At 38.1% G+C, this 23,591-nt stretch overlaps 1 protein-coding gene across 1 annotated transcript in view; it reads right to left on the bottom strand.

Moving 5' to 3' along the window:
* STAT4 (signal transducer and activator of transcription 4) overlaps positions 1 to 23,591 on the bottom strand; it is a 96,117-nt gene that overhangs the window by 29,767 nt on the left and 42,759 nt on the right. The window contains exons 5-11 of the mRNA XM_032860207.1: positions 13,923 to 14,021; positions 11,774 to 11,866; positions 10,801 to 10,879; positions 7,519 to 7,604; positions 5,480 to 5,631; positions 3,390 to 3,548; positions 2,592 to 2,684 (exon numbers count right to left, since the gene is read on the bottom strand). Coding sequence (XP_032716098.1) covers positions 2,592 to 2,684; positions 3,390 to 3,548; positions 5,480 to 5,631; positions 7,519 to 7,604; positions 10,801 to 10,879; positions 11,774 to 11,866; positions 13,923 to 14,021 — 761 coding nt within the window. The remainder of the gene's footprint in view (positions 1 to 2,591; positions 2,685 to 3,389; positions 3,549 to 5,479; positions 5,632 to 7,518; positions 7,605 to 10,800; positions 10,880 to 11,773; positions 11,867 to 13,922; positions 14,022 to 23,591) is intronic.

The raw sequence follows: 23,591 nt of genomic DNA, 5'->3' as shown, positions 1-23,591 counted from the left end.
TATAAGAAATATAAATATAATATAAAAAAAGAAAAATTCTTTGCAAGTTTATTAATATAGCTACATTTTATTCTCAGATCATAAAAAATTGTAAGTTTCAAAAAACTAAATATTTTGATGACTGCTGTTTTATGGTAAAAACACTGAGAAAGACCAGACCTCTTGCGGAATGTGAAAAATTCCAATTCGAATGCATTTGCAATCTTTAAATACACAATGAAAGTAACAGCAAAAATGTTCATAACTAAAAAAGATCCAAATCCAAACAAAGAAGTGACTAAAGATCAGAATAACAATCCCGTAATTTGTTCTTCTGGTGAATAAAGCTCCTCCTTTATTCTTTCGCTTTCCCAACTCCTTTGATTTGTAGCCTTTTACCCTCTTTCTGGGTTCAGTCCAGTTTCAGAGACATTAATTCAATCACTCATTCACTCATCTCAAGCCTCATTCATTCACTCAGCATGTGTGGAGCACCTCGTCGACACCCAGTACAGCCCTAGGTACTAGGGAACTGGCGTAGTGAAGAGTGGGGAAGGCAGAAGTGCGGACGTGGCTACACAGGGAAAGAAGAAGTCCAGCTCAACAGAGAAGATGCACTATGGAGAACGGTGATAAGCAACGGGTGGGCATGAGAGAGATACGATCATGGAGGAGAGCCCAAACAAAAGAGTGGGTAGAATGCAACAAAGGTTCCTTAAAAATCCTATATGAAGCACAGGATTGGTTTTAGGGTTTGGAGTATCATGTGTGCAGTTGTTAGCAGTGAGGGGTGAAGAGGTCACATGAATTAGGGCAGGAAGGATCGTACTTCAGGATCCGAGTCACCAGAAGATGCTGCTGACTAAAGGGAGATCCATATCACCCCTCCCTTTGAAATAGGAGATGGAATGCTGTGGTAGGAAGGGGTTTTAGGGGAAAACCTGAATACTAAGTCATCTATCAATGAATACTAAGATCATCTACCAAGACAGTGGAGAACAAGGTACGGAGAAGGAGGACAGGGACCCAACAGACAGGTGGAAGAGGAAAGCAGGAACACTAAAACGGGGACGAATGGTCAATGCCCCTGGTCATCAGTTCAAAGAACATGCAAGGTGAGGCCCATTTGGGGGCCTCTTTCGCTCGGAACTCCTGGCTGTGCAATCTCTGCTCATCTCCTCTTTTGTCTCGGAGAGCATCTTAGACTTATTGTGTCACCAATGGGGGTGCCTCCAGGAAAAGTAGGATGCCCACCACCCCTCTATCCTATTTCCCTTTAGTGTTACTATCTTCTGGGTTATAGAGAGATGTGGGGATAAAGAATGAACAACTCTTGAAAATCATGAAATTTTAAGAGCGAACCTGGCCTCTGGCTTTTGTTTCTGGTTCTTAAGTCTTGCTGCAGAATTCATGCAAAGGAAATGGTTAAGAATTTCATGTGATGTATTTAAAATGCAAACTGAAAGAAAATGCTTTCCCTTTAAAAATGGAGTTCTGAGGTGACGGATGTTAACTAAACTTTTTGTAGTAATCATTTTGCAGTTTATGTAAGCCAAGTCATTCTGCTGTACAGCTTTAATTTCTATAGTCCTGTATGTCAACTACATCTCAATAAAATGGAGATTAATAAAATAAAATAAAATAAAATAAAATAAAAATAAAGTTCTGATAGTGATAGGAGATCAGGAACCTATCGTGGGGCCCTTAATCACTATCTACCACAGCATCATCACCTCTTGTCCTGGTCAAAGGTGACTCAGTAATTAGGAATTTAAAGCTTGAGGGCCTTAGAGATTGATGTATGATGAAAATCTTTGAAAGTTCAAGCTTAAATTCATGATTTTGAGTGTCATTAGGGAAAGAGGGCCTTAAAGATTGATGTATGATGAAAATCTTTGAAAGTTCAAGCTCAAATTCATGATTTTGAGTGTCATTAGGGAAAATGATACGTTTTGGTTACTCATGCTAATGAAAAGGATCAAATGCATAGACAAAGCAACAATCACACAAAAGTCATAGGTCTTTAAATCAGGTACATAGTAGGACACATGGAAGATTACAGCATTGAGAGTTTTTGTGGAAAATCCTATAAACTAGTTGCTGGGCAATCACAGGCGAAGAATGTGCCACTTTTATTTCCTGGGTAAGATATTCAAAGCCTTCCATATTCTGTCCCCCGTCTACTCAATTCTACTTCTCCCTGTTGCACATCTTGCAAAACAGACCCAGAAGTCATTATTTCTGTAGTCTCACTCTCCTACAGTCCCACTCTCCTTGCCTCTCTGTTCCTCCCCCAAGGTCCTTCCTCCGAGGGACCACAAAGACTTCTCCAGACTCTCTAGCCTTCTCCCAAGTTAGTCTTTCCAGCAACCGATCCCATGATGCCGGACATTGCGATTCCATCCTCTCATGCTAATATCCCTCATGTCCTCATTTTTCCTGTCATGTTCTTTCCAAGTGGGGCCCTCATATTAACATTGCTCAGGGTATCTACCATAGCTCAGTGCCGGGCATGCAGGAGGCGCTTAACACAGAAGAGCTGTGAGAAATTGGTCTTATTTATGCAGTGGCTGTGGCTCCACAAAGGAAAAGATAGAGCACATTCTGCCTACCTTAGCTTGACAGTGAACTGAATAAGAGTTTTAAGCACCATCGGTCTCTGGGGGTGGGTTGGCATGCATGGCTGTCGTTCAACCACAAATGAGCTAGATTAAAAGGAAATAAAGCACGTCATTTGAAAGCATTGAAAATATCGACAGGCTGAAAACCACAGAGAAACAGGATGCTGTCCTCTTAAAAAATCCAAATTTTCTACACTTACAAGATATTCAAACCTCCGTTAAGCTCAAATCTTTCCAAAGACTTCTCATAAATAATTACCAGGAGATGGAAAAAATGACTAAAGATTGTCCCTTAATAAACGACAGTAAGTAATTAGTTGTTATACTTGAGCCAAGAATAAAACCTATTCTTATCACACTAAACAGAAAGTAAAAAGTTAATTTCATGCCATCTTTGAACTGGATATTAGAATTTCTGGTATGTGGTACTGTTCTTTTTTTTTTTTCTTTCGCTGAGCTTATACACATAAACATGGCCTCTACCCTTCCTTTCTTGGATATGTACTTAAGAAATCACTGAAATCTTCTTTTCTAAAATGTGAAAAATGAACTTCAGCTGGATGTCGTCCTTGGCACGTAGAAAACTGAGTCAGTTTTTGGGAGAAGTGCTGAATAAATAGTGAAGAGCAGAAATGTTTCTGGAACTCTCCGAAGCTTTAGTCACTCTACCCTGAGGCTCACTGTTCAACACGTCCCCACCTTCCTTTCCCTTAACACCGAAACCCCAGCCAGCACGTCCTTGCAGCTCCACAGGACTGAGGCTGCCGTGATGCATTTAAACTGACTTACTTCTTAAAAAGGTTGTAGATCAAGAAGGTGACTCTTTCTAGCAGATGTGCTCTTTGCATGGGAATGGGGTCCCCTTCGTATGTCATTTTAGTCGACTGTTCCTCTAATTTCTCCAGTTGCCTTCTGAGCTGGAACAGACTTTCTGCCAACAGTGTAAAGCTATCGAACAGCAAAGGACCATCAGCGGAGACGGCTTTCCCCCTTACCAATCTACCATTTTAACTGTTAACCACATTAGCAAGCAATACATTATTAAATAATTATTCGATTAAGAGAATCATTCACTTAATTTCATTAAAGGTTAGTGGCAGTTCTTTATGTTTACTTCCCTAATCCATTTTCCCCTCTAAGATGCATGGTCCATAGGAAATGGAAAATATTTCCAATGTTTTGTCACTTATACCTGTAGTTATAGACATCATTCATAAAATTTTGTCAACATCAGGAACCGAATCCCTTTTAATATTTGTTTAAAAGTCTGTTAAGCATATAGATGTTAACGATGTGGTACTCGTTAATTAATGTGACCCTCATTAATGGGTAAAAAAGAACAAATTTAAAACTTTAAAGGTACATGATGTGAGGAGTGTTAGGTGTAAGAATACTAGAGAAAAAAAAAACAATAAGAAATGGACTCCCTCCTCCAATGTATGTTTTACAAATCCTAAGTATTAACCAAAAATGATCTGTCTGGAGAAACGTATGGGCTCAGAGTCTGACTCACTATGTGGTGATATCACCTCAGAAGTGGAGGTGGGGACTTGGGCCCGAAGTCTAGGCAAGAGACAGTCTGTAACGGACACCCAAGCGACTGTCAACTGGAGAGGCGGTGGGATGTCTGGACAGACTTGGTAAGTCCATCGGGCCCCGACAGCAGCTCTTTCTACTAAAAGTTCACTCCGCACGTAGTCCCGTGGGAAGACCTGCCCACTGCCCACTGCCCACTGCTTTTGCTATAAGCACGTTCATGGGCCAAGTTCTTGATTGCTTCCTTTGTTGTTTATTATTTTGATTATTTTATTTTTAGCATATTTTATTTTTATTATGTATATTACTGCTTATTATTATGGTGAGGTTAGAGAATCAAAGCATCTCCCCAAGCACCATCAGTAGGTTTTAGAAAGAGCCCAGGTCCTTACTGTTCTTGAGAAGCAGGCCCCGCAGGGCAGAGCTCACATCGCAAGCGGCCCCAGTTAGGACAGATTTCCACCGTATTGACTTATGCCCTTTGAAAGCATTTTAGATTTCAACTGAATATTTTCCTTCTTTTTCATTATTTTTTTTCTAAGTGTTCTTTCAATCAAATACTTTTATTTTGCATTGATGAGGAAAACCCTACCCACATTTTCTCTTGTAATACAAGGGATAGGAACCATAGGATTGCACACGGGCACACGTAGGGAATGTCGTGGAGTAGAAGTACTTGAGATTTTTCATTTAAATACAAAAAAATAAATCACTGTACTGAAAACACAAAACTAATGTTTAACTCAACTTCTTAAGATACACCTTTAAAGGGGCACCTGGGTGGCTCAGTGGGTTAAGCCTCTGCCTTCCGCTTAGGTCATGGTCTCAGGGTCCAGGGATCGAGCCCCACATCGGGCTCTCTGCTCATCAGGGAGCCTGCTTCCCCCTCTCTCTCTGCCTGTCTCTCCGCCTATTTGTGACCTCTGTCTGTTAAATAAATAAAAAAATACTTAAAAAAAATTAAGATATGCCTTTAAAAACTGAGATATCTTTTCTCAAGCTTTTGAAGCTAGCATTTCTTATGTCCTTATAGAAAGCTGTGTTCATTGCTGGTTTCAAAAATTCACTGGACTCTTTTAAGTTTAATATATTATGCGAGAGAATTAAGCAATTCGCATGCATGCTATAGATTTCTAGAGATGCTTTATTTTTGGCCCCAAGGGAATAAAAGTAAACATACATATGCATCTCTTTGTTCTCAACGGCAGTTCCCAGCTGCTAATAAACCATCGATAAGCTGAATGAATGATGTTTTGGGCTCAGCCTGCCTTCTCTGGCTGAGCGACACTGAAGCTTTGTACTTCCTGTGGTTTTCACGAGAAACTAAAGTCAGTTTGTTGTACCAGTTCTGCAGCTGGTCGAGCCCGTTGTGCAGCGGCCCCCCGATGCAGGCGACCTGCTGCCGCCTCTGCCAGTCCCGCAGCTTCTCCGTCAGCGCGCTGCTCACCAACGCATCCGTCTCCTTGACGATTTGGGTCATCTTACTGAGTGCTTCCTAAAAACAAAGGTAACTACTGAAAAGATTTTCATGAGATGCAACCAAAGTCACTCATAACCCATGAAACTATTTGTCAGACCTGGGGGATAAAGGCTGGGTTAACATTCTCACCAAATATTTTATCAAATACTACCTTCTATTTATCAGAGCACTGCCTTTTCCAACTTTCGATTTGAAAATTCTTTTTAAAGATTTTATTTATTTATTTGATGGACAGAGATCACAAGTAGGCAGAGAGGCAGACAGAGAGAGAGGGGGAAACAGGCTCCCTGCTGAGCAGAGAGCCCGATGGGGGGCTCCATCCCAGGACCCTGGGATCATGACCTGAGCCGAAGGCAGAGGCTTCACCCACTGAGCCACCCAGTCGCCCCTCAATTTGAAATTATTATAATTAAATAATATTATTAAAGGAAGCCGCATGATCACAGCTAACAATCTCATACTATCCCATAATATCATTTAATCTCATCTAATGTAAGTTCAAGTACATTGAATTTTTAACTCCTGTGACATTATTGAATCTTCTAGTCATACAGCCATATCCCCACTTTTCAAAAAGACATAAATTAAATTTATATTCTTAGAAATATACGCATTTATTCTAAAATGTACTGATGAAAATTAAAGCCTTTCTATGTTAGTTTTTTAAGGACTTTATCTGGGGGTGCCTGGGTGACTCAGTCGTTAAGCATCTGCCTTCAGCTCAGATCATGATCCCAGGGTCCTTGATCGAGCCCCCACATCGGGATCCCTACATGGCAGGAAGCCTGCTTCTCCCTCTCCTACTCCCCCTGCTTCTGTTTCCTCTCTCACTGTCTCTCTGTCAAATAAATACATAAAATCCTTAAAAAAAGTAAATTATCTGGGTTGAGGAAGGCATAGTGGAGAAGTGTAATTTTTAAAGGCCTAAGGTTTAGAAGGTATGAATTCTTATCCGGTTTTGTGACAAGCTATGTGAATTGGGATAAACCACTTAATTTTGCTGGAACTTGGTCTTCTGATCTATACAATGAGGTGACTGGACCAAATAATTTCTGAAGTTCCTTCTGTCTTAAAATCTTATTTCTAAGCATTTCTTAGCATGCACAAAACATAGAACAGAGATTTATTATGCATAAATGCATTAAGCCTATCTTGGAGTAATTATTTGCATTTTAGAAACCTGATTTCTAACTGTTTAAGTTTATAATGTGGGTGAAAGTAAATTCTACATTTATTTGTGCTCACACAAATTCCTACACAGCAAATGCAGCTGAGCTTCTAGAAATGAACTCTTGACTTACCAGTGGCCGCTCAAATTTCAGTTGCATTTATTTCACAGAGAGATAGAAAGTTGAAATAGAAATGATTCCCCTCTTTTAAAATATTTCATTGAGCCAGAAAAAGCCTTCTCTGCTCCTTGAAAGGAGGTTAGATTGAATATGTTCGGTTGTCGATGAACTATCCTGAAATCTACTCAATTACGTAGCCTCAGGTCGTTTTTCAGAGTGGAAACTGGAACACTGATTTTTCTAATAAAATTTTAGTGCCTGCCAAGGAATATTTTAATTCTACCTGTAGTAGAACCTGTATCAGCATATTAAGTACAGACACTAAAATGGTCATGTCTGAAATAGGGGCAAGTAAAAACTGGGTAAGATGTTCGCCTTGAAATTAACGGTCACTACAGGGAATGCGCTGCATGAGCTGGATGAAGCAAGAAGCCCGGCTTGGAAAGCTTGGCAACGGAAGCGCGGCCAACAGTGTGGCACTCTTCCTAGAAACACCGCCGTTTATCGTTCAGCTTGAATAGGCCTGAATGAATCCAAGAGCTTGATTCTTTTCAGTGGGAGCAGATCTAGGAAAAGAACAGTGGGCAAGGCCAAGTTAACGTTCTTCACTAACCTTTCTCTTGAAGTCGAGACTGTTAAGCATTTCTTGCAGAGTTAAAACTTCCTGATTCATGAGGGCATTGTTCTTGTCCCCTTGGTCTGTGAAGGAAAAGAGATGAGATTTTGAGCCCTCTCCAAGGCGAAGCTCTCTGCCCCTAAAGCCAAGACTCCTGCAATCCCCATCCTTAAGTCCCACAATATGAGAGACGAAATGTGGCCCTTGTGCAAGAGCCTGGAATATGTCCCTATTTGCTCATCTGCCAGGAGGATCACCACCAAGCAAGCCAGGGAGGAGATCTCTATCTTACAGACCTTGACAGAAGACCAGTCTTCACACCATGCTCCTGTTTGGGGTAGGGAGAGGGCTAAAAAGGTTTTTGAAATGCATTCCTTTTTAGATACCTCTACACGGACAATAACCCTAGCTAGTTGGGCTAAGTAGGAAAAGGGCCTTCTTTGTGCCCATTATTAAATCATATTTGATCCCTTTACCTACTGTTCCCGCTCTACTTTTTCACCAGGAATTATGGAAAACTGCCTGGAAGGGTTGCAGTTGTATCCATTTACTCTCATGAACTAATAAAGACTCAATCTTTTGCTCCCCCGCCTTTTTTTTTTCTTTTGCAGTATGGGCTTGCCTCACAGTAACACTAGAAGTAGGAAAGAATTGCAAAGAAAAACCTCTGACTGAAAAAACCCCAAATGGTTTATCCTCTTAAATGGGAGATGTGGAATAAACACTGTGTATTTTAACTTGAATCTTTAACTTTACTGGTACATAGCAAGTGATTATTTATACCAACCCTCCTGTCTATGAAGAATGAAGGTCAGAAATGCCGCTCTGGCTTGAGTAACTGGGAAAGAGAGGCCCCAAAACAACACTGGGCCAAACTTCTCCACAAAACAGCCCTGATCTCTGGGAAATCATTCCTGGTTGTATTAATTCACAAATTTGCAAATTCCTGGATCCCACATGCAGGAAAATCTGGCTCATATAGCCTTTTATAAACTCAAAACTTCATTAGCTAATAATTTTCAGTCTTCACCAGCAAGATATAACTTGTTTCCCATGTGTCTTTTATTTCACTTAAAACATTTCATTTCACTTAAAGTCAACCAAATAAATACTTGTTGATGTTAGTGACAGAATGAGCATTTTTATTCTTCGTAATGCTCATGAGCACTGATCATAGTAATGTAACTCTAACTGTCATATGTTAAGTCCAAAGTGGTTTTATTGTTTAATGTATTTGTTTATATTTTACTTCTTAAATTGATGGTTCACATATGAGATTTGGGGTGAGACGGTTTTCAGTGGACTTTAGTGCTTGGTGAAATTGGCAGTTCTAAACCTTTTTAGGATCACAGACCCCTCTGATAATCTGAGGAACCCATGTTTGTGCCATTTTTCTGAAGGGAAAAATTCTACACAGAAGCAACTATGAACATTTAAGGATTATTAAAGGATTAAGGATTAAATTATTAATCCTTATTATTATTATTTTTATTTTTTTTAAAGATTTTATTTATTTATTTGACAGAGAGAGATCACAAGTAGGCAGAGAGGCAGGCCGAGAGAGACAGGGGAAGCAGGCTCCCAGTTGAGCAGAGAGCCTGACGCGGGGCTCCATCCCAGGACCCTGGGATCATGACCTGAGTCAAAGGCAGAGGCTTTAACCCACTGAGCCACCCAGGTGCCCCTATTAATCCTTATTATTAAGGATTATTATTTATTGGAGAGAGAGAGCAGGGGAAGGGAGAGAGGGGAGGGGAGAGGGACAAGCTGACTCTGCTCTGAGTGCTGAGCCCAATGCGGGGCTCAGTTTCATGACACCGAGATCATGGTCTAAGCCAAAATCAAGAGTTGGTCACTTAACTGACTGAGCCACCCAGGTGTTCCGCAACTATGAACATTTTATATAACATTTCACGGGAGTCAGTACATCCTGAAGATGCCAGGAGAGCACATCACCCCTCACCTACACCAAGCAAGATTCCTAACCTAATATCCTTCCTTTTAAATCTGAGGTGAATGTTAAGCACTTGGTCACAATCATCCACACTTCCTTCTAGGTAAATATTAAGCTAACATTTCAATAGTTAAAGATGCTTCTGAAAATAAAATATTTCTATCCCAATTGTTTTTAAAAATTATTTTGAAATAAGTTTAGAATTACAAAAGAGTTGCAAAAAGAGTAGAGTTCCCATCTGCCCTTTATCTGGCTTCTTCTAGTATCTTACATAAGCATAGTGCAATTATCGTAGCCAGCAAATGAACATTGGTACAATCCTATTAGCTAATCTTGATCTAATTGGAATTTCTCTGTCCCACGAATGGCAACACACTTCAAAAGATCAATCCTGTTACTTATAAATTTTAGACCTTGTAAATATTCTCATTCTTTCTTTCCATTTCTTCTCCTTTTCTTCCCATTAAAAAAAAAATCTACTTGTAAACGAACTCAAGGTCTAATCACAAAGATATAGTCAATCAATTGCAGTTTCCTTACATTTTGACATTTATACAATTACTGAAGTTATGTCTTTGGAGATTTTTTATGATATGAGAAAATACTTATAAAACTTAATGCAATACACAAAACTATGTAAAGGATTATTTCGGGGTTTTTTTTGTAAATAAATAGATATGTATGTATTTAAATGTATAGGAAAAAGGATGGAAGGAGATATACTAACATTTTGACTGTTTCTCAGCAAATAGTGGAATTTTTAATGATTTTTTATTTCATTTTTTAATTCCCTTTTCTTTTTTCCAAATTTCCTATAGTGAATCACATTTCTACTCATAATTTTTAAAATCTTATTTAAAAGCAGTGTAGAGCTCGAACTCATGAACTGAGATCAAGAGTTGTGGGCTCTATCGACTGAGCCAGCCAGATGATCTTAAAAATTATATTTAAAAAATCCATGTAAGTATGACGTTAGTAATTTCCCGATTATACTAGGCAACTATCATTACTTTTCTTAGTCGTGATAATGATATTTTGATTCTACAGGAGAATGTTTTTAGTTTTTGGAGATGTGTCCCCAAGTAAGAATAATTTCTCATGAGCTTTACAATTTATTTTGAATTGGTTGATTAAAAAACATACATTTATATGGGGAGAAAAGGAGGAAGCAAAACACTCCTCCTCACACTCTCTCTTCAGGATGAAAGCGAGAGCACTTCCCTCAGGGAAACAGATCGATTTATCAACTTGGTCAGTATGAAGGGAAATCCCCGTCATGTCGTCTTTATGTCCTAAGTGGAATTAAAAACGAAGTAAAAACTTACCCATTGTCTGAATTGTTTTGTACCTGTAGTCAAATTCATCCTGCAGGTCTTCTAAGTACTTGGTGTCTTGTTCTGTCATCTTTTTACAAAAGAAAACACACTCACTCTGTTGTTCTAATTAAGCGTGTCAGCAAAACATCATCATCAGTCTTTCAAAGGACACTGTTTCGTGCTTCTGGCCTCCACTCATGGGCTGGCCCAAGCTTGCAGAGCCCACATTTCTAAAGGCTAATGGCCATGAAGGCTGAATAGCACCGAAGAACAAGAACTAGGCTAAATCTGCTTTTCCATTTTTTCTTCCTGATCATTTGGCAATCTTGCAGCATCTTGCCTGTTATTTCTTATTTAGTTCCAAATGATGTTACAAATGTCTTTTTTGGCTGAAGACTATGGATACCTTTTCCCTTTTAGTTCCATACAACTCTGCATGAATGTACCAATTATCTTTTCACTTAAAGTCCCTATTCTAATCTGCTGTGGTTTATGGCAATTCAGTCTACAATTTTATCCCTTCTCTGCTTCTTAGAGAAATATCTATGCTTCCTCTATATGTCCTATTTGTTTTTATTTTGAGATTTCACTTTGCTCTTCTCTCCAAACCTGGTGATGTCTCTCTGCTCATAACAGGTACTACGTGCCAAGATCTGGGCTAACGGCTTATTTTAGATTATCCCATGCAGTCCTTCCCAACAATCCTGTGATGGTGGTCATCCTCACGTTTACAGATGAAGACGCAGAGATTTACAGTGTAAAGGTTTAGAGGCTTGGAGCTTGGTGGGTAGGCCCAGTCTCTAGTCAACTGAAGCTGAAAAGCTTCCCCCCAAGAAATCTTTTCTAATATGAACACAGTGCGTGAGAGAGGGTTATTTTATTATCAGATTGTCCTGTGATTTCTGTAAGAGCTAACTTTGGGCGCAGTTAGATGTCTGGGGGGCCACAGTTAGCCTTGCTAGGTTTCTGTGAGATCACTCACCTGTACACTATTTTTAATGGCAGCCACTTTGTGTTCCACATTCCTCTGCTTTTCTGAAACTGAAGAATTTTGTAAGGATTTCTCCAGAGGACCCTGGGGAAAGAATGTTTTGAAATTTCAGTGATGTTAATAAAACAAGCTTATGATAAATGTAGTATATGTGGTACAATTTGAACTGAGACTTGGAGTTATAGGGTATGGAATACTATACAGCCATTAAAAAGAATGCTTTAGAAAAAATATTTAATGACATTTAAAGTAGCATTAAGTTGTTAAGAAATAGAGCAAGTTATAAAAACACCATACATTTATGAGCCCTCTTCCTTACAGATATATATATATATATATATATATATATATATAGGTATATGCATAGACATGTAAACTCAAGTACATGTGATTGGAAGAACACACACACCAAAACATTATCAATAGATAAGTGAAATTACAGATGATTTTATGGCTTAAACTTTCTTTCCTAATTTTCTATAACAGACTTACTTTTGAAATTCCCTAAAATGAATACATGTAATTTAAAAATGAGTATAGTGAAGCTACATTAAATTGGACTTAAATCCAGAATTAGGGATGCTGACTCTGCTGGGATGAGATTTACTTCTACACTGGAACAAAGGTTGTTCACTAAAGAATATCTAAAAATATTAGCCAAGTTAAATAGAAAGGCTAACCAACATTTCCACGCACCATTTCTTGGCCATTCAAATAATCTAACATTGAGTGTTCCTTAGATATAGAGACACTGATGTGCTCCTTAGACATCAAGCCACATAGATACGGAAATGAGAGTTAGAATGTCGGCAAGCCCTTTGCCTTAGGGTTGGGTGAAGAGCTACGATTTAGGACGCCTGATGACTTGACTAAGCAAATCAGGGGTGCAACCTCAAGCAGAACCAATGTGCTTGGCTACCAGTCAAGTGTTCTTCCAACTACACCACATCTTCAGATAGGAAAAATAGTTACAACTCCCCCGCCCATATATATGCTCCCATATATTTGTATATTGGTTTGAGGTTTTAAAATTTACACACCAGTGCTTCTCTCGTGGTAGTATGTTGTACTGGCAGGTTGTATGTAGTTTCTAATTTGACTGATACCTGATATTTGAAGACAACCCCCCACCCCCAACACACACTAAAATAACTGGGGAAAAGAAGGATATAGAAAAGGATAGCTAAGAATATATATAGGAGAAATCATATGTTAGTAGTAATAGCATCTTAATTTTTACCCAAAATGTACTGAATCAAACTAAATTTACTGTAGAAGCACTATACCTTATATTTTAAATTAAAAATATTATCCTTTATCTAAAAAATAAGAAGAGCAAATTATTAAAATTCCATATTTCTCCAAAAACAGCCATAATGTGAAAATAGCTAGGTCTAAAAATTTTAACAGCTCAAAAAAAGATAATTTTCTGGGACCTAAAAATAAATATAGTATCGATATACATATAGTATACGATTTACTAAGTTATGGAGAACATCATCTAGAAACTGATTATTTACAGACTCTTCCTTTTTATACGGACTAACTGAAAAAGCATTCCCAAGGACTTAGTTGATTCCCTCTATTAGTCTTACTTTGATGGGGGCTCTGAATTCACTGAGGATAGTATGACAAAATATAATCAAAAATAGGGCAGGGCCAAGTACACAGAAACAATCAACAGGCAAGTATTTATGGAATTTGTATCAGATAAAATTTTGTGTGTATAGTTTCAGGGTGGTGGGGCATAGGAAGTCCAGAGCCATAGAAGGTTTTGACGAAGATCAGTCCCTGAGGATAATCACGCTGAGGGAAGCAAAATCCACATGGAGCTGGGACTTCAGCCAGGGGGCAGCGAACTTCATTCGTCACCTGGTGCTGTAAGACCACGGACCAGAGTGTAACCAATAGAAACAGAAAACAATGTATAGATAGGATTCCAGAAACAAACTCCGGAAAGCCTTGGTAATTATCTCAGTATGAAGGCAGAGAAAAGGAATTACTCAAAGACCTGGATTCCAAGTGTACTGAAGGACAGTGGCAACATTAACATAGGTAACGGCTGGGAAGAAGATAAGAATTTGTTTCAGAAAAATTGAGTTCAAGGAGATAACAAGACCACAAGTTCAGAAAATATTACCTGAACGGGCATATTGGCTGCAGCCAATATTCTCCTCTCTTCCCTTAAACAGTGTGAAATAACCACAGCTACGTGCATTGGATTACCATGAAATTTTCCCTAGAAAAAAGTGAGCAAAAACAAACACAAAAGCTTAAATATAAACATCATATGAAAACATCACTACTCATAAAGAAAAAATAATCCCTCAAAAAATATGTGAAATTATTTGGGATTTGTTTCAACAATGTCTTCTAAAGCCACAGAAACCTGGATTGTGAAACTCCTGCGGAGTAAATTAAAAATAAATAATTCTTGAACACATCTGTAGAAAAGGCCCTGAACACTCACTCGAGAGGATCCATTTATTTTAGGCTTAGGATAGGTTTTAGGTAAAAGAGTTACTTCTTTGTAAGTTATTAGGAACCAGGGTGGTCCCAGCTGTTCACTTGTTAACTCTGTACTTGATGGTATACTTAAAGCATTCTTTTGGTCCCTGTTTGGTGTTGCTTATGTCGACTAGCTTATAACTATACGAATTTACTAGAGCGAGGCTACACACATTTCAGCAACAATATTTTTCTCACATCTAAGCATATACATTTTTTATTACCCATGCAAATGGCGCAGACATTGGAAACTGGCAGCCTGCGGGTTTAATTTAGGCGCTAATTGTGCTGTGTAAGTAACATATTGTAATCCCTTCAGGAGGAGCAGGTATTGCCCACAGCTGCCATCGTGTCCAGCACCGAAAACCCCAGGCACTAATTTACCTCACCTGCCAAGACCCTGTAGGTGTTTCAGTTGTCTTGGTTTATAGGGCTAATCCCAACACCACCATCCTTTTAGTCAGTAGTGTTAAATGTCTTGTTAATTGAGCCTTTCCAAGCCGGGGTAAACAGGAAGCTTAGTAAGTGTAGACAAACACATTTATTTAGTTTCCCTCCCCTCTCCTGTCCTCTCCTCTCTGAAAGACATGCTAATAACCTATGAAATGGTCAAACGGGTCAGTAAGAGAAACAATAAAATAACGACCCATAAAGCGGAAAATTAATGAATCGAAAGGAGGAGTATATACAGATTGACAAACTAAAGGGTCTTTCAAGGGAAGAAATGAGGTTGTATACATTTTTATGACGTTCTGTTAATGTTCTGTTAATAAATAACGTTCTGTTAATAAAATTGCTGCCACAATTTTATTCGATGATGCACATTACTTAGGACTTCTATTCGTAAAACGAGGGTATCAACACCAAGTTTCTGAGTTCCTGCTCTTCCATAGTCTACAGCCTTCAAAACTCTATTTTCCCTCTTAAATCAGAAAGCTCCAAAAAATAAAATTGAATTGACAGAAGCTCATAAGGTACAGAAATTAAAATGATCCTTTTTATTAAGCAGAGATACCAAATTTCCCATTTCTGCATGCTGACAATTTCAGATTCTCTCTAGTTAGAATTTGTTCCTGTTGCTAATTTTCCTAGCTACTGATGTTTTCCATATACCTTCTATTCAACTTCCCAAGAAAAATGATGTCTTCTCATTTTGCCCTTATTTTGTAAATATTCCACTGTTAAAAATAAACAGTTTCTACTGGGGCTACTTTGGAGGCTCTGTTCCTTGTGTAAATTTGAAAACTCCTCTTCCCTCCCGTCCAAGATCTGGAGTTCGTCTAAGACCCCAAGAATCACCATTATTTGTCCTTGTTTTTCTCACCATTGTAGGAGCTTTTCCATGATCATTCAGATACCATCTTTCTATAGTTCTCAGCTCCATTGTGCACATTTTCATTTTCCTTTTCTACTTGCACTGTTTACCTTCCCTTTCAGATTCAGCTTCCCCTCACGTCTTAGAAGGTTAAACTATTCATTTTTCTCCCTTGTCCAGAGCACACAGCACCATCGTATTCATCTAGGCTATCTTTTTACTTTTTTTGCGCATTTTCCCTAACTTAGTCCCTCCCTTAAATGTATGAGACAAAAACTGCTTACAGAAAATTGATGCTTATATTCAAAACCAAATTAGTGCTTTTTATTTTTGTAAATATCAAAGATGTACTCATGTTCACCTTTCAGTAACCACGTATATGAACCTCAAAAAAAAAAAAAGCAGCCAAAACCAAAACCAAACCTAAACAAAACAAAACAAAACAAAACAAAACACCCCTGAGTGTGAGTTGATAGGAGGCGAGAACACCCGAGAGAGGAAAACTGTACATTTTCTGTTGTGTGTCTGTCTTGTCTCATGCATGTGTAGTGCTTATATCTTCTGCCCTGTGGCTTATCTTTCCCAAATGGCAATGAGTAGAAGTTTCTATTTTAGTGAAGTCAAATTTATTAGTTCTTCCCTTTATGGTTAGTGCTTTTTATGACTTACAAAATCTTTCCCTAACCTGCAGTCATAGAGGTTTGTTTTTTTTTTTTCCTGCTAAGTCTTTATAGTGATGTCTTTCGCTGTACCTCACGTGGAGCTTGAGAATAGTGAGTGGTTCTTTTCACATTTTCTGTATGGGTACACAGCTCTGACAATATTTATTGAACATTCTGTTTTTTCACCAGGCTCTGTTGGGCCACTTCTTTCATAAGTCAAGGTCCACATGTGGATGGGTTTGCTTCTGGACTCCATTCCATCTTAGAATTCTATTTCTGTTTTGTCAACAGCTTATTTTAATTACTAGACCATTATAATAAATTTTGATGTCAACTAGAATAAATTTCTTTGTATTTCCACATAAACTTGAAGACAAGCTTGTTGGCCTGCACACGTCTATAACCATGCTGAGAATCTGAATGGCACTCTGTCTTTAGATACGTTTGGGGGACTTGGCATGTTTATAATTGCATTCTAATCCATTTATTGGAGTCTTCTCTAATGTCTCTCTATTAAGCATTATAATTATCTATGGGGATCTTAAACATTTTTTGTTAGGTTTATTTCCATATAATTGGTATTTTGACAACAGAATAAATAGTGTCTTTCTCTCTTAATTGTTTTTGCTGGCATGTAGAAATATATTTGACACCCATATATTGATTTTGAAACTAGAAAATTTGCTAAACTCTTACTGACTCTAATGTGTTTTTAATATCTCTTAACAATTCTAACAATTTATCTGTAGACTCTCTTGAATTTTCTACATACACAAATCATATCTTGTGTGCATATTGGTAACATTTTCTCCCTTATCTAACATCTAACTTCCATCAGAGTTTTAAATTCATCCTAAGTCTTATTTAGAAATGCAATGGTTAATTTCCAAACATAGGGGTTTTCTACTTCTCTGTTTTTTTAACCAATTTAAAAAAAATTATTTATTTATTTTATTTTAGAGAGAAAGAGAGAGAGAGAGTGAGTGCTTGAGTGGGGCATTACGGGCAGAGGGAGAGGGAGAGAGAGAATCTTAAGCAGGCTCCACGCCCAGCACGGAGCCTGATGTAGGGCTCCATCTTAACGACCCTGAGACTGTGACCTGAGCCAATACCAGACTGAGCCACCCAGACCCCCCTTAACCAATGTTTTTTAATAGATTTAAACATTCTCATCAGAATAGATGTTCTGAGTAAGTTCAACCACTGAGACTTGCTCTGTGGCCCAGGTTCCGGACCTTTCATAAGCTCGTGGAGAACGCAAAGTCTGTTTGGTGCAAATGTCTTATACAGGTTCATTAACCCGTTTGTTCATTGTTTTGTTCAAATTTCTGCATCCTTGTGGATTTTTTTCCTGATTGATTTTATAAGTTATTGAAAGAGGTATATTGAAATCTATTCCGTGGATTTTTCTCCTTGTGGTGCTATCACACACAGACTTATATATTGCTAGTGAGTCAAACCTTCCATTTCCATGAACTGAACTTTAATGATTCTCTTAGCTTTGAAGCAAAAATATAAACTATGACATAATGCCTTTTATCACTTGGAATTTTTATCTTATACTTACTGAAAGGGTGGGATTTATTTCTACAGAGATATAAAATTTAAAATCACATAGCAGTACTATGCATATATAAAAGGGTAAATACCTGTGAAGTAAATTGGTCAATGTATTCCTGAAACTCCTGCACATACTTAGAATTCAAATTTTCTGAAACTCTTTTCAAATTAGACTCATTGGAATTCATATTTTTCCATAAAATAATGTCTTCTGGGACATCAAGAATGTCAATGAGCTAGTATTTCTTTGAAGTGTGCAGATCTACTGTCTCCATCCTATAAGTTTTGATACTGTCGCTTTCTTCATCTTACCAGAAGTTCTTAATAGAAAATTCTCAGGCAAGGATCAAGAGTCACACTCCTTCTGCAAGTGGTCCTCAAATGGTTTGCTGACAGAAACATGGAGGGACTGTACTGGCCTAGTCATGTCATCATGATTAACAACCATATCACTATGCATTTAGAAGAAATTATTATTTAACGGCTCAGAGACATGTCCATAAAGTCACTGAGGACTAGAAAATATGGTAGGTTCTAGATGTCTCTTCCAAAAGCCTTCTAACCAGTCCTCTATCCACTCAAACATTATCCATACCCTTTTGGTCCACTCCCAATAATATCCTTGAAGAAGTTCTTCTTCTTGGACATTGCTTAAATTAAATTAAATATGGCAGTAACTTCAGCAGTTGGCAGGTATAAGATTTCAGTGACACAGTGCTTGTCATAAATCCAACTCATACTCTTGATCCCTTTAAAGATCTGTTTGCATCGACAGTGTAATTCTAAGTCTCCTCAAAGAAAGCAAATTCCCATCTCAGGCATCGCTTCTTTGATTGAACACATTTTGAACTTTGTCGGCAATGGCGTCATGCTGGACGTCAAGTGCATTCTGTTCTAAGTCAGCAGGAAATTTCTGATAAATGGATATCATACCTCTTCAAGATAATTCCTTGCCATGCATGATTCATTTACTCTAGCTTCCTGCCACACTGAGATTTCGTTCACCTATTGTGAGGAATTTGGCAATTTCTCTTGCCACTGTTGCTTTGTGTGTGATAGGCAATCCTTCTGCATGAATCTCACTAATAAAATATTACACAGCTTCTGCCCATGTGCATCTTTCTTCCTTTCTTACATCCTATAAAGTACTTTACTGTTATTTTCCATGAAAATATGGAATTTAGGATCATCTATCCAGTGAGAAATAATTATCAAATTTATACCCTGCTGATCTGTTCCCACCCCGTTCTGCATACATGATAGCTCTTTGTTTCAATCCTAAAGCACTATTATATTGACGACACTTTAAACAGCAATTAAACTCAACATATGCTACGCCAACAGTGCACATCATTCAACTGAAATGACAACAACATGAAGAGCTGTGACCCAATTTCACATCACAGGCAATGACAATGACATTGTGTTTGCCACAATAAGTAAGAGATGCTATTGATTATACGACGCAATTTCATTTCAGAGATTAAAATGCTGACAAAAAGGTGTCTTAGAATTAATAAATATGCTGTTTTGCTCTTGCTGCTGCTTTATGCTGAATTCTTTGGCTTTCCTTCAAATTCCTCTTCTTCTGCCCTTCCATCTAATTTCTAATTTTGACTCATCACTAAAGAGGGACAAGTTCATCTGCTTTTTTTTCCCCAAATGGTCCAAGGAGTACCAGAATCAGAGGTAAAGGAATGAGAAGTCTTACTCAAAAGAATCTCCTCCATCCAGGCGTCACAGAATCAGAATTCCCAACTAGACACTCCTTTGAGTTCTTTCTCCAAGGATCCCCTTTAAAATGCAAACACATGAGGAAGTATTAACACTATATTTAATTAATTGCCTCTGCATTGTGCAAGAATGACAGGATGTTGTTTCCTGGCTGCAGTGACTTGGCAACTGCAGGATGAGAGCAATAGGTCCCTGGACAGATACAGGGAGAAGGTTCGGGGTAGGCTTGAATGAGAGAGACAGTAGTAATCAGTGGGATTCTAAAGAAACATGTAACCAACAACTGTCTGAGCTTGGGTTCCTCCAGAAGCTGATCCTGAAATAGGAATTCCAGTGCAAAAGCACAGTTATGGGAGGGAGGGTAAATGAGACAAAGAAAAAGAGGCATCTGGAAAAGGGGGTGTTATCAAGTCAGTGGCTAAGATGGGCTGGGAGCCAGTAAAAAACATGTGACAGACCTATCTACATAAGGGTTTCAGGAAATGGGGTTGCTTTATTATTATTATATTTTTAAGATTTTATGCATTCACTTGAGAGAGAGAGAGCACAAAATGGAGACGTAGACTCGCCACTGAGCTGAGAGCTGGACTTGGGGCTCGATCCCAGGACCTTGAGATCAGGACCTGAGCTGAAGGCAGACGCTTAACCATCTGAGCCACTCAGGCACCCCAAGGAAATAAGTTATTTCTATACCAATTCTTGTCTTCATTAGCCCCATTAGCAAGAGAAATGTAAATGCTGACACTCCACCACACTGAACTAAAATGATGAAGCCCAAGGGGACATGGGCAGGGCATCGCCTGCCTCTGTAATATCAGCTCTTCTCCCAACATCAGTGAGAGAATCTTGACTTCTCATTGGTTTTAACTACCTACAACCACACTATGCTCAAATGTTGACATTTCTTCTTCTATGGTATCTCTCGGTTATGAAGCAGTTGTCTCCAATTACGGAGTCAAATGTTTTCGTTCATATTTTTATTGGCAATCTGCAATCTACTACACACTTTTGGTTGCCAATTAGCTCTCTTCACTTTTATCATCCCAAATACTGCTGTTAAATCATTTTTATCCTTGCTCCATACCAGTGCCAAACACACTGGCCAATTTCTACTTGACAGTATGTTCTCAGCTCCAGCCTTTTACTATTTCCTTCCCTCTATTCTGAGCACATGGTTTTTCTTCATGGCTTCTACCTAGTATTTCCTCACTGAATCGTAAGAATATGTTTATGGTGGAACCCCCCCCCCCACTAATTTGAACATGAGCTGATTTATTTGCCTTAAGGCTGATTTAAATGTAGGAAGATGAGTCTAACAGATTTAAAAAATAATTATCTTTCATGATAATGAAAACCACTGTGAGATACCACTATGGATCTGTTGGAAAGATTAAATCCAAAACACATTATACCAAATAAAGATGAGGAACTGGTGTAGCAGGAACTTTCACGTGGTGTAGCCACTTTGGAAGATAGTTTGACAGCTTCTTACAAAGTTAAACATGCTCCTACCATCTTATCCAGCAATCGCGCTCCTAGGTATTTACCCAGATGAATTAGAAACTTATGCTCACACTAAAACCAGCACACAAAGTTTACAGCCACTTTATTCATAACCATCAAAACTTAGAAGCAACCAAAATATCCTTCAATAGTTGAATGGATAAAGAAACTGGTCCATCTATATGGTAGAATATTATTCAGTGATAAAATGAAATGAGCTATCAAGCTACACAAAGAGGAAACTTAAAACCATTGCTAAATGAAATAAGCCAATATTAAAAGACTATGTACTCTATGGCAAAACTATGGAGATAGAAAAAGGATCAATGGTTGCCAAGAGTTGGGGGGCAGGGAGGGAAGAAGGGATGAATAGGTGGAACACACGGGATTTTAGGGCAGAAAAATTTTTCTAAAGGAGACTGTAATGGTGGATATATGACTCTGCATGTAAGACCCACAGAACTGTGTAATACAAAGAGTGAACCCTAACGTACTCTATAGACTTTAATGATAAGGTATTATTGATTCATCAGCTGTAACAAACGTGCCACTCTGAATGCAAGATACTAATGACAGGGGAAACCCTCTGGCAGAGGTGAGGGGAGGCTAAGGGAGTAGATGGGAACTCTCTGTACTTTCCGCTCAGTTTTTTGGTAAACTTAAGACCGCTCTAAAAAAAAAAAAAAAATCAAGCCTATTTCTTAATCATCTTATTGAAGTCACAGTTCTCACATATCCTTATGCTATTTCTCTTACCAGGAATGAAAAAATTCTAATGAATAGAGTTACCTGCCTTTCCCGTTCAGTTAGTTTTGAATCCACTCATCACCACAAGGATTGTCTTGATAAAAGAGTAATGAGGTATACAGTCTCCATGGATAGAAATGATCAATGCCTTTTTTCTATTTATGCTGATAATTATACATCCATCTTTAAAAAAACGAGCTAAAAATTAGCTGCAGGTATATATAGCTTGTCTTAGCTTATTTTTTCAATGAAAAGAAAACACTTAAAGGAATCATTAAAGGAATCAAGAATGTCCTCTATAAATTCCGAATATATTTCTTGAACCATGTCCTATGTCTGTGAAGGCTCAACTCATTCTGGACAATTGCTCTGCGAAGGAGCCAGAGAGCTCTCTAATAAACTGAGGGACCTGGGTTTGTGGTTGTACAAGCTGTGTGACCTGTACTAGCTGTGTGACCTGAGGCAAGTCACTTTTTAACCTTCATTACTTTAATTTTCCTATTAGTCAGTTGGGATAATAATGCTTAACCCTCATCATAGAGTCACCAGAAGAGCCTGGCACATGTTTGAGGAAGAGCTTTGTAACTTATAAAGCACTCTGCAAACATAAGGAGTTTTCTTTGTTGCCTCTTGGGGTTATTAGGAAAGTTTAAAGCTCACAAAAGGTAAGTCAAATAGAAGATAAAAATCTTTCTATTGGTTTCATAGAAATGAACAAAAATTCTGATTATAAAGACAATGAGGACTATGCTATGCTTGAAAAAATATATTTACATGAATAAAAAACTCCAGAAAAAGGAAGACTATGTATTCGGGGTTTTCAGAACGTCAAAGAGTAGGGACTTTCTTGTCATTTCTTTAGGACTAACTTGTGCATGAACATAAATACACTAAAAGCTGCTTTGAATAAAAAGAAAACCCACAAGCTAGCGATTAGAAATAATAATATAGTGCTTTCACCTGAGCATAATTCATACAATCTTTGGAAGGAAATAATTAACACTACACTCTCTATGCATAGGAAAAACCTGGAGGAACGCATCAAACTCTAATGATTATCCTCAGGGAAATGGGATTGGGGGGAATGGAAATTTTCACTTTTACCTCAATTCTTTGGCATTATTAGAATTTTTTAAAATTTTGAGCATGTGTTACTTTTATGATTAAAATTAAACAAGAAGTGAAAATTACACATACATCTTCATATCAGATCTTTCTCTTTGCTTGACTTATGGAAAGGTTTTTTAAAACATTGTTGGCTTTGAAACTTTGAAAGGAGGAAAAAAAGAGTTAGGCACTTAGATAATTATGATGACTAAAATTCAATGCTCCTCAGGAATTCACAGCCTTGTAATTAAGAGATAAATGAACTGCTTAACTCAAAATGACAGGAAGAACACAAGATAGATGTTAACAAACTCTACTTACCATTTATATGTTTGAACATAACAATAATAGAACCTGCCATTTACTGAATACCCGTTGTATGCAGGGGACTTCATGAGCTTTGTTTTTAATGCTGACAATAACCTGAAAGGTACATAGGAAGCCCAGGGGTTATGTCATTTGTGGAAAGTCATAGAACTGGGAAGTTAGGTAGAAGAAACCCTTCAAATCTAGGTGTATTTATTCTATAAACGATGACCTCGCCAAATCATTACTGCCTTTCAAAAAATGCGTTCCTTCTTTATTTAACCAAACCGCTTGAGCCACAGCTGCATTTAATTTTTTTTCCCCTGGAAATTATAATAGCTTCAATGATAAATCTCTTCAAGGACTA

Source organism: Lontra canadensis, unplaced genomic scaffold (assembly GCF_010015895.1).
Source record: "Lontra canadensis isolate GAN:19392208 unplaced genomic scaffold, GSC_riverotter_1.0 scaffold18, whole genome shotgun sequence".
Classification (NCBI taxonomy): Eukaryota; Metazoa; Chordata; class Mammalia; order Carnivora; family Mustelidae; genus Lontra; species Lontra canadensis.
The sequence above is the reverse complement of the archived record's forward strand: the minus strand, read 5'-3'. Positions and strand labels throughout refer to the sequence as shown.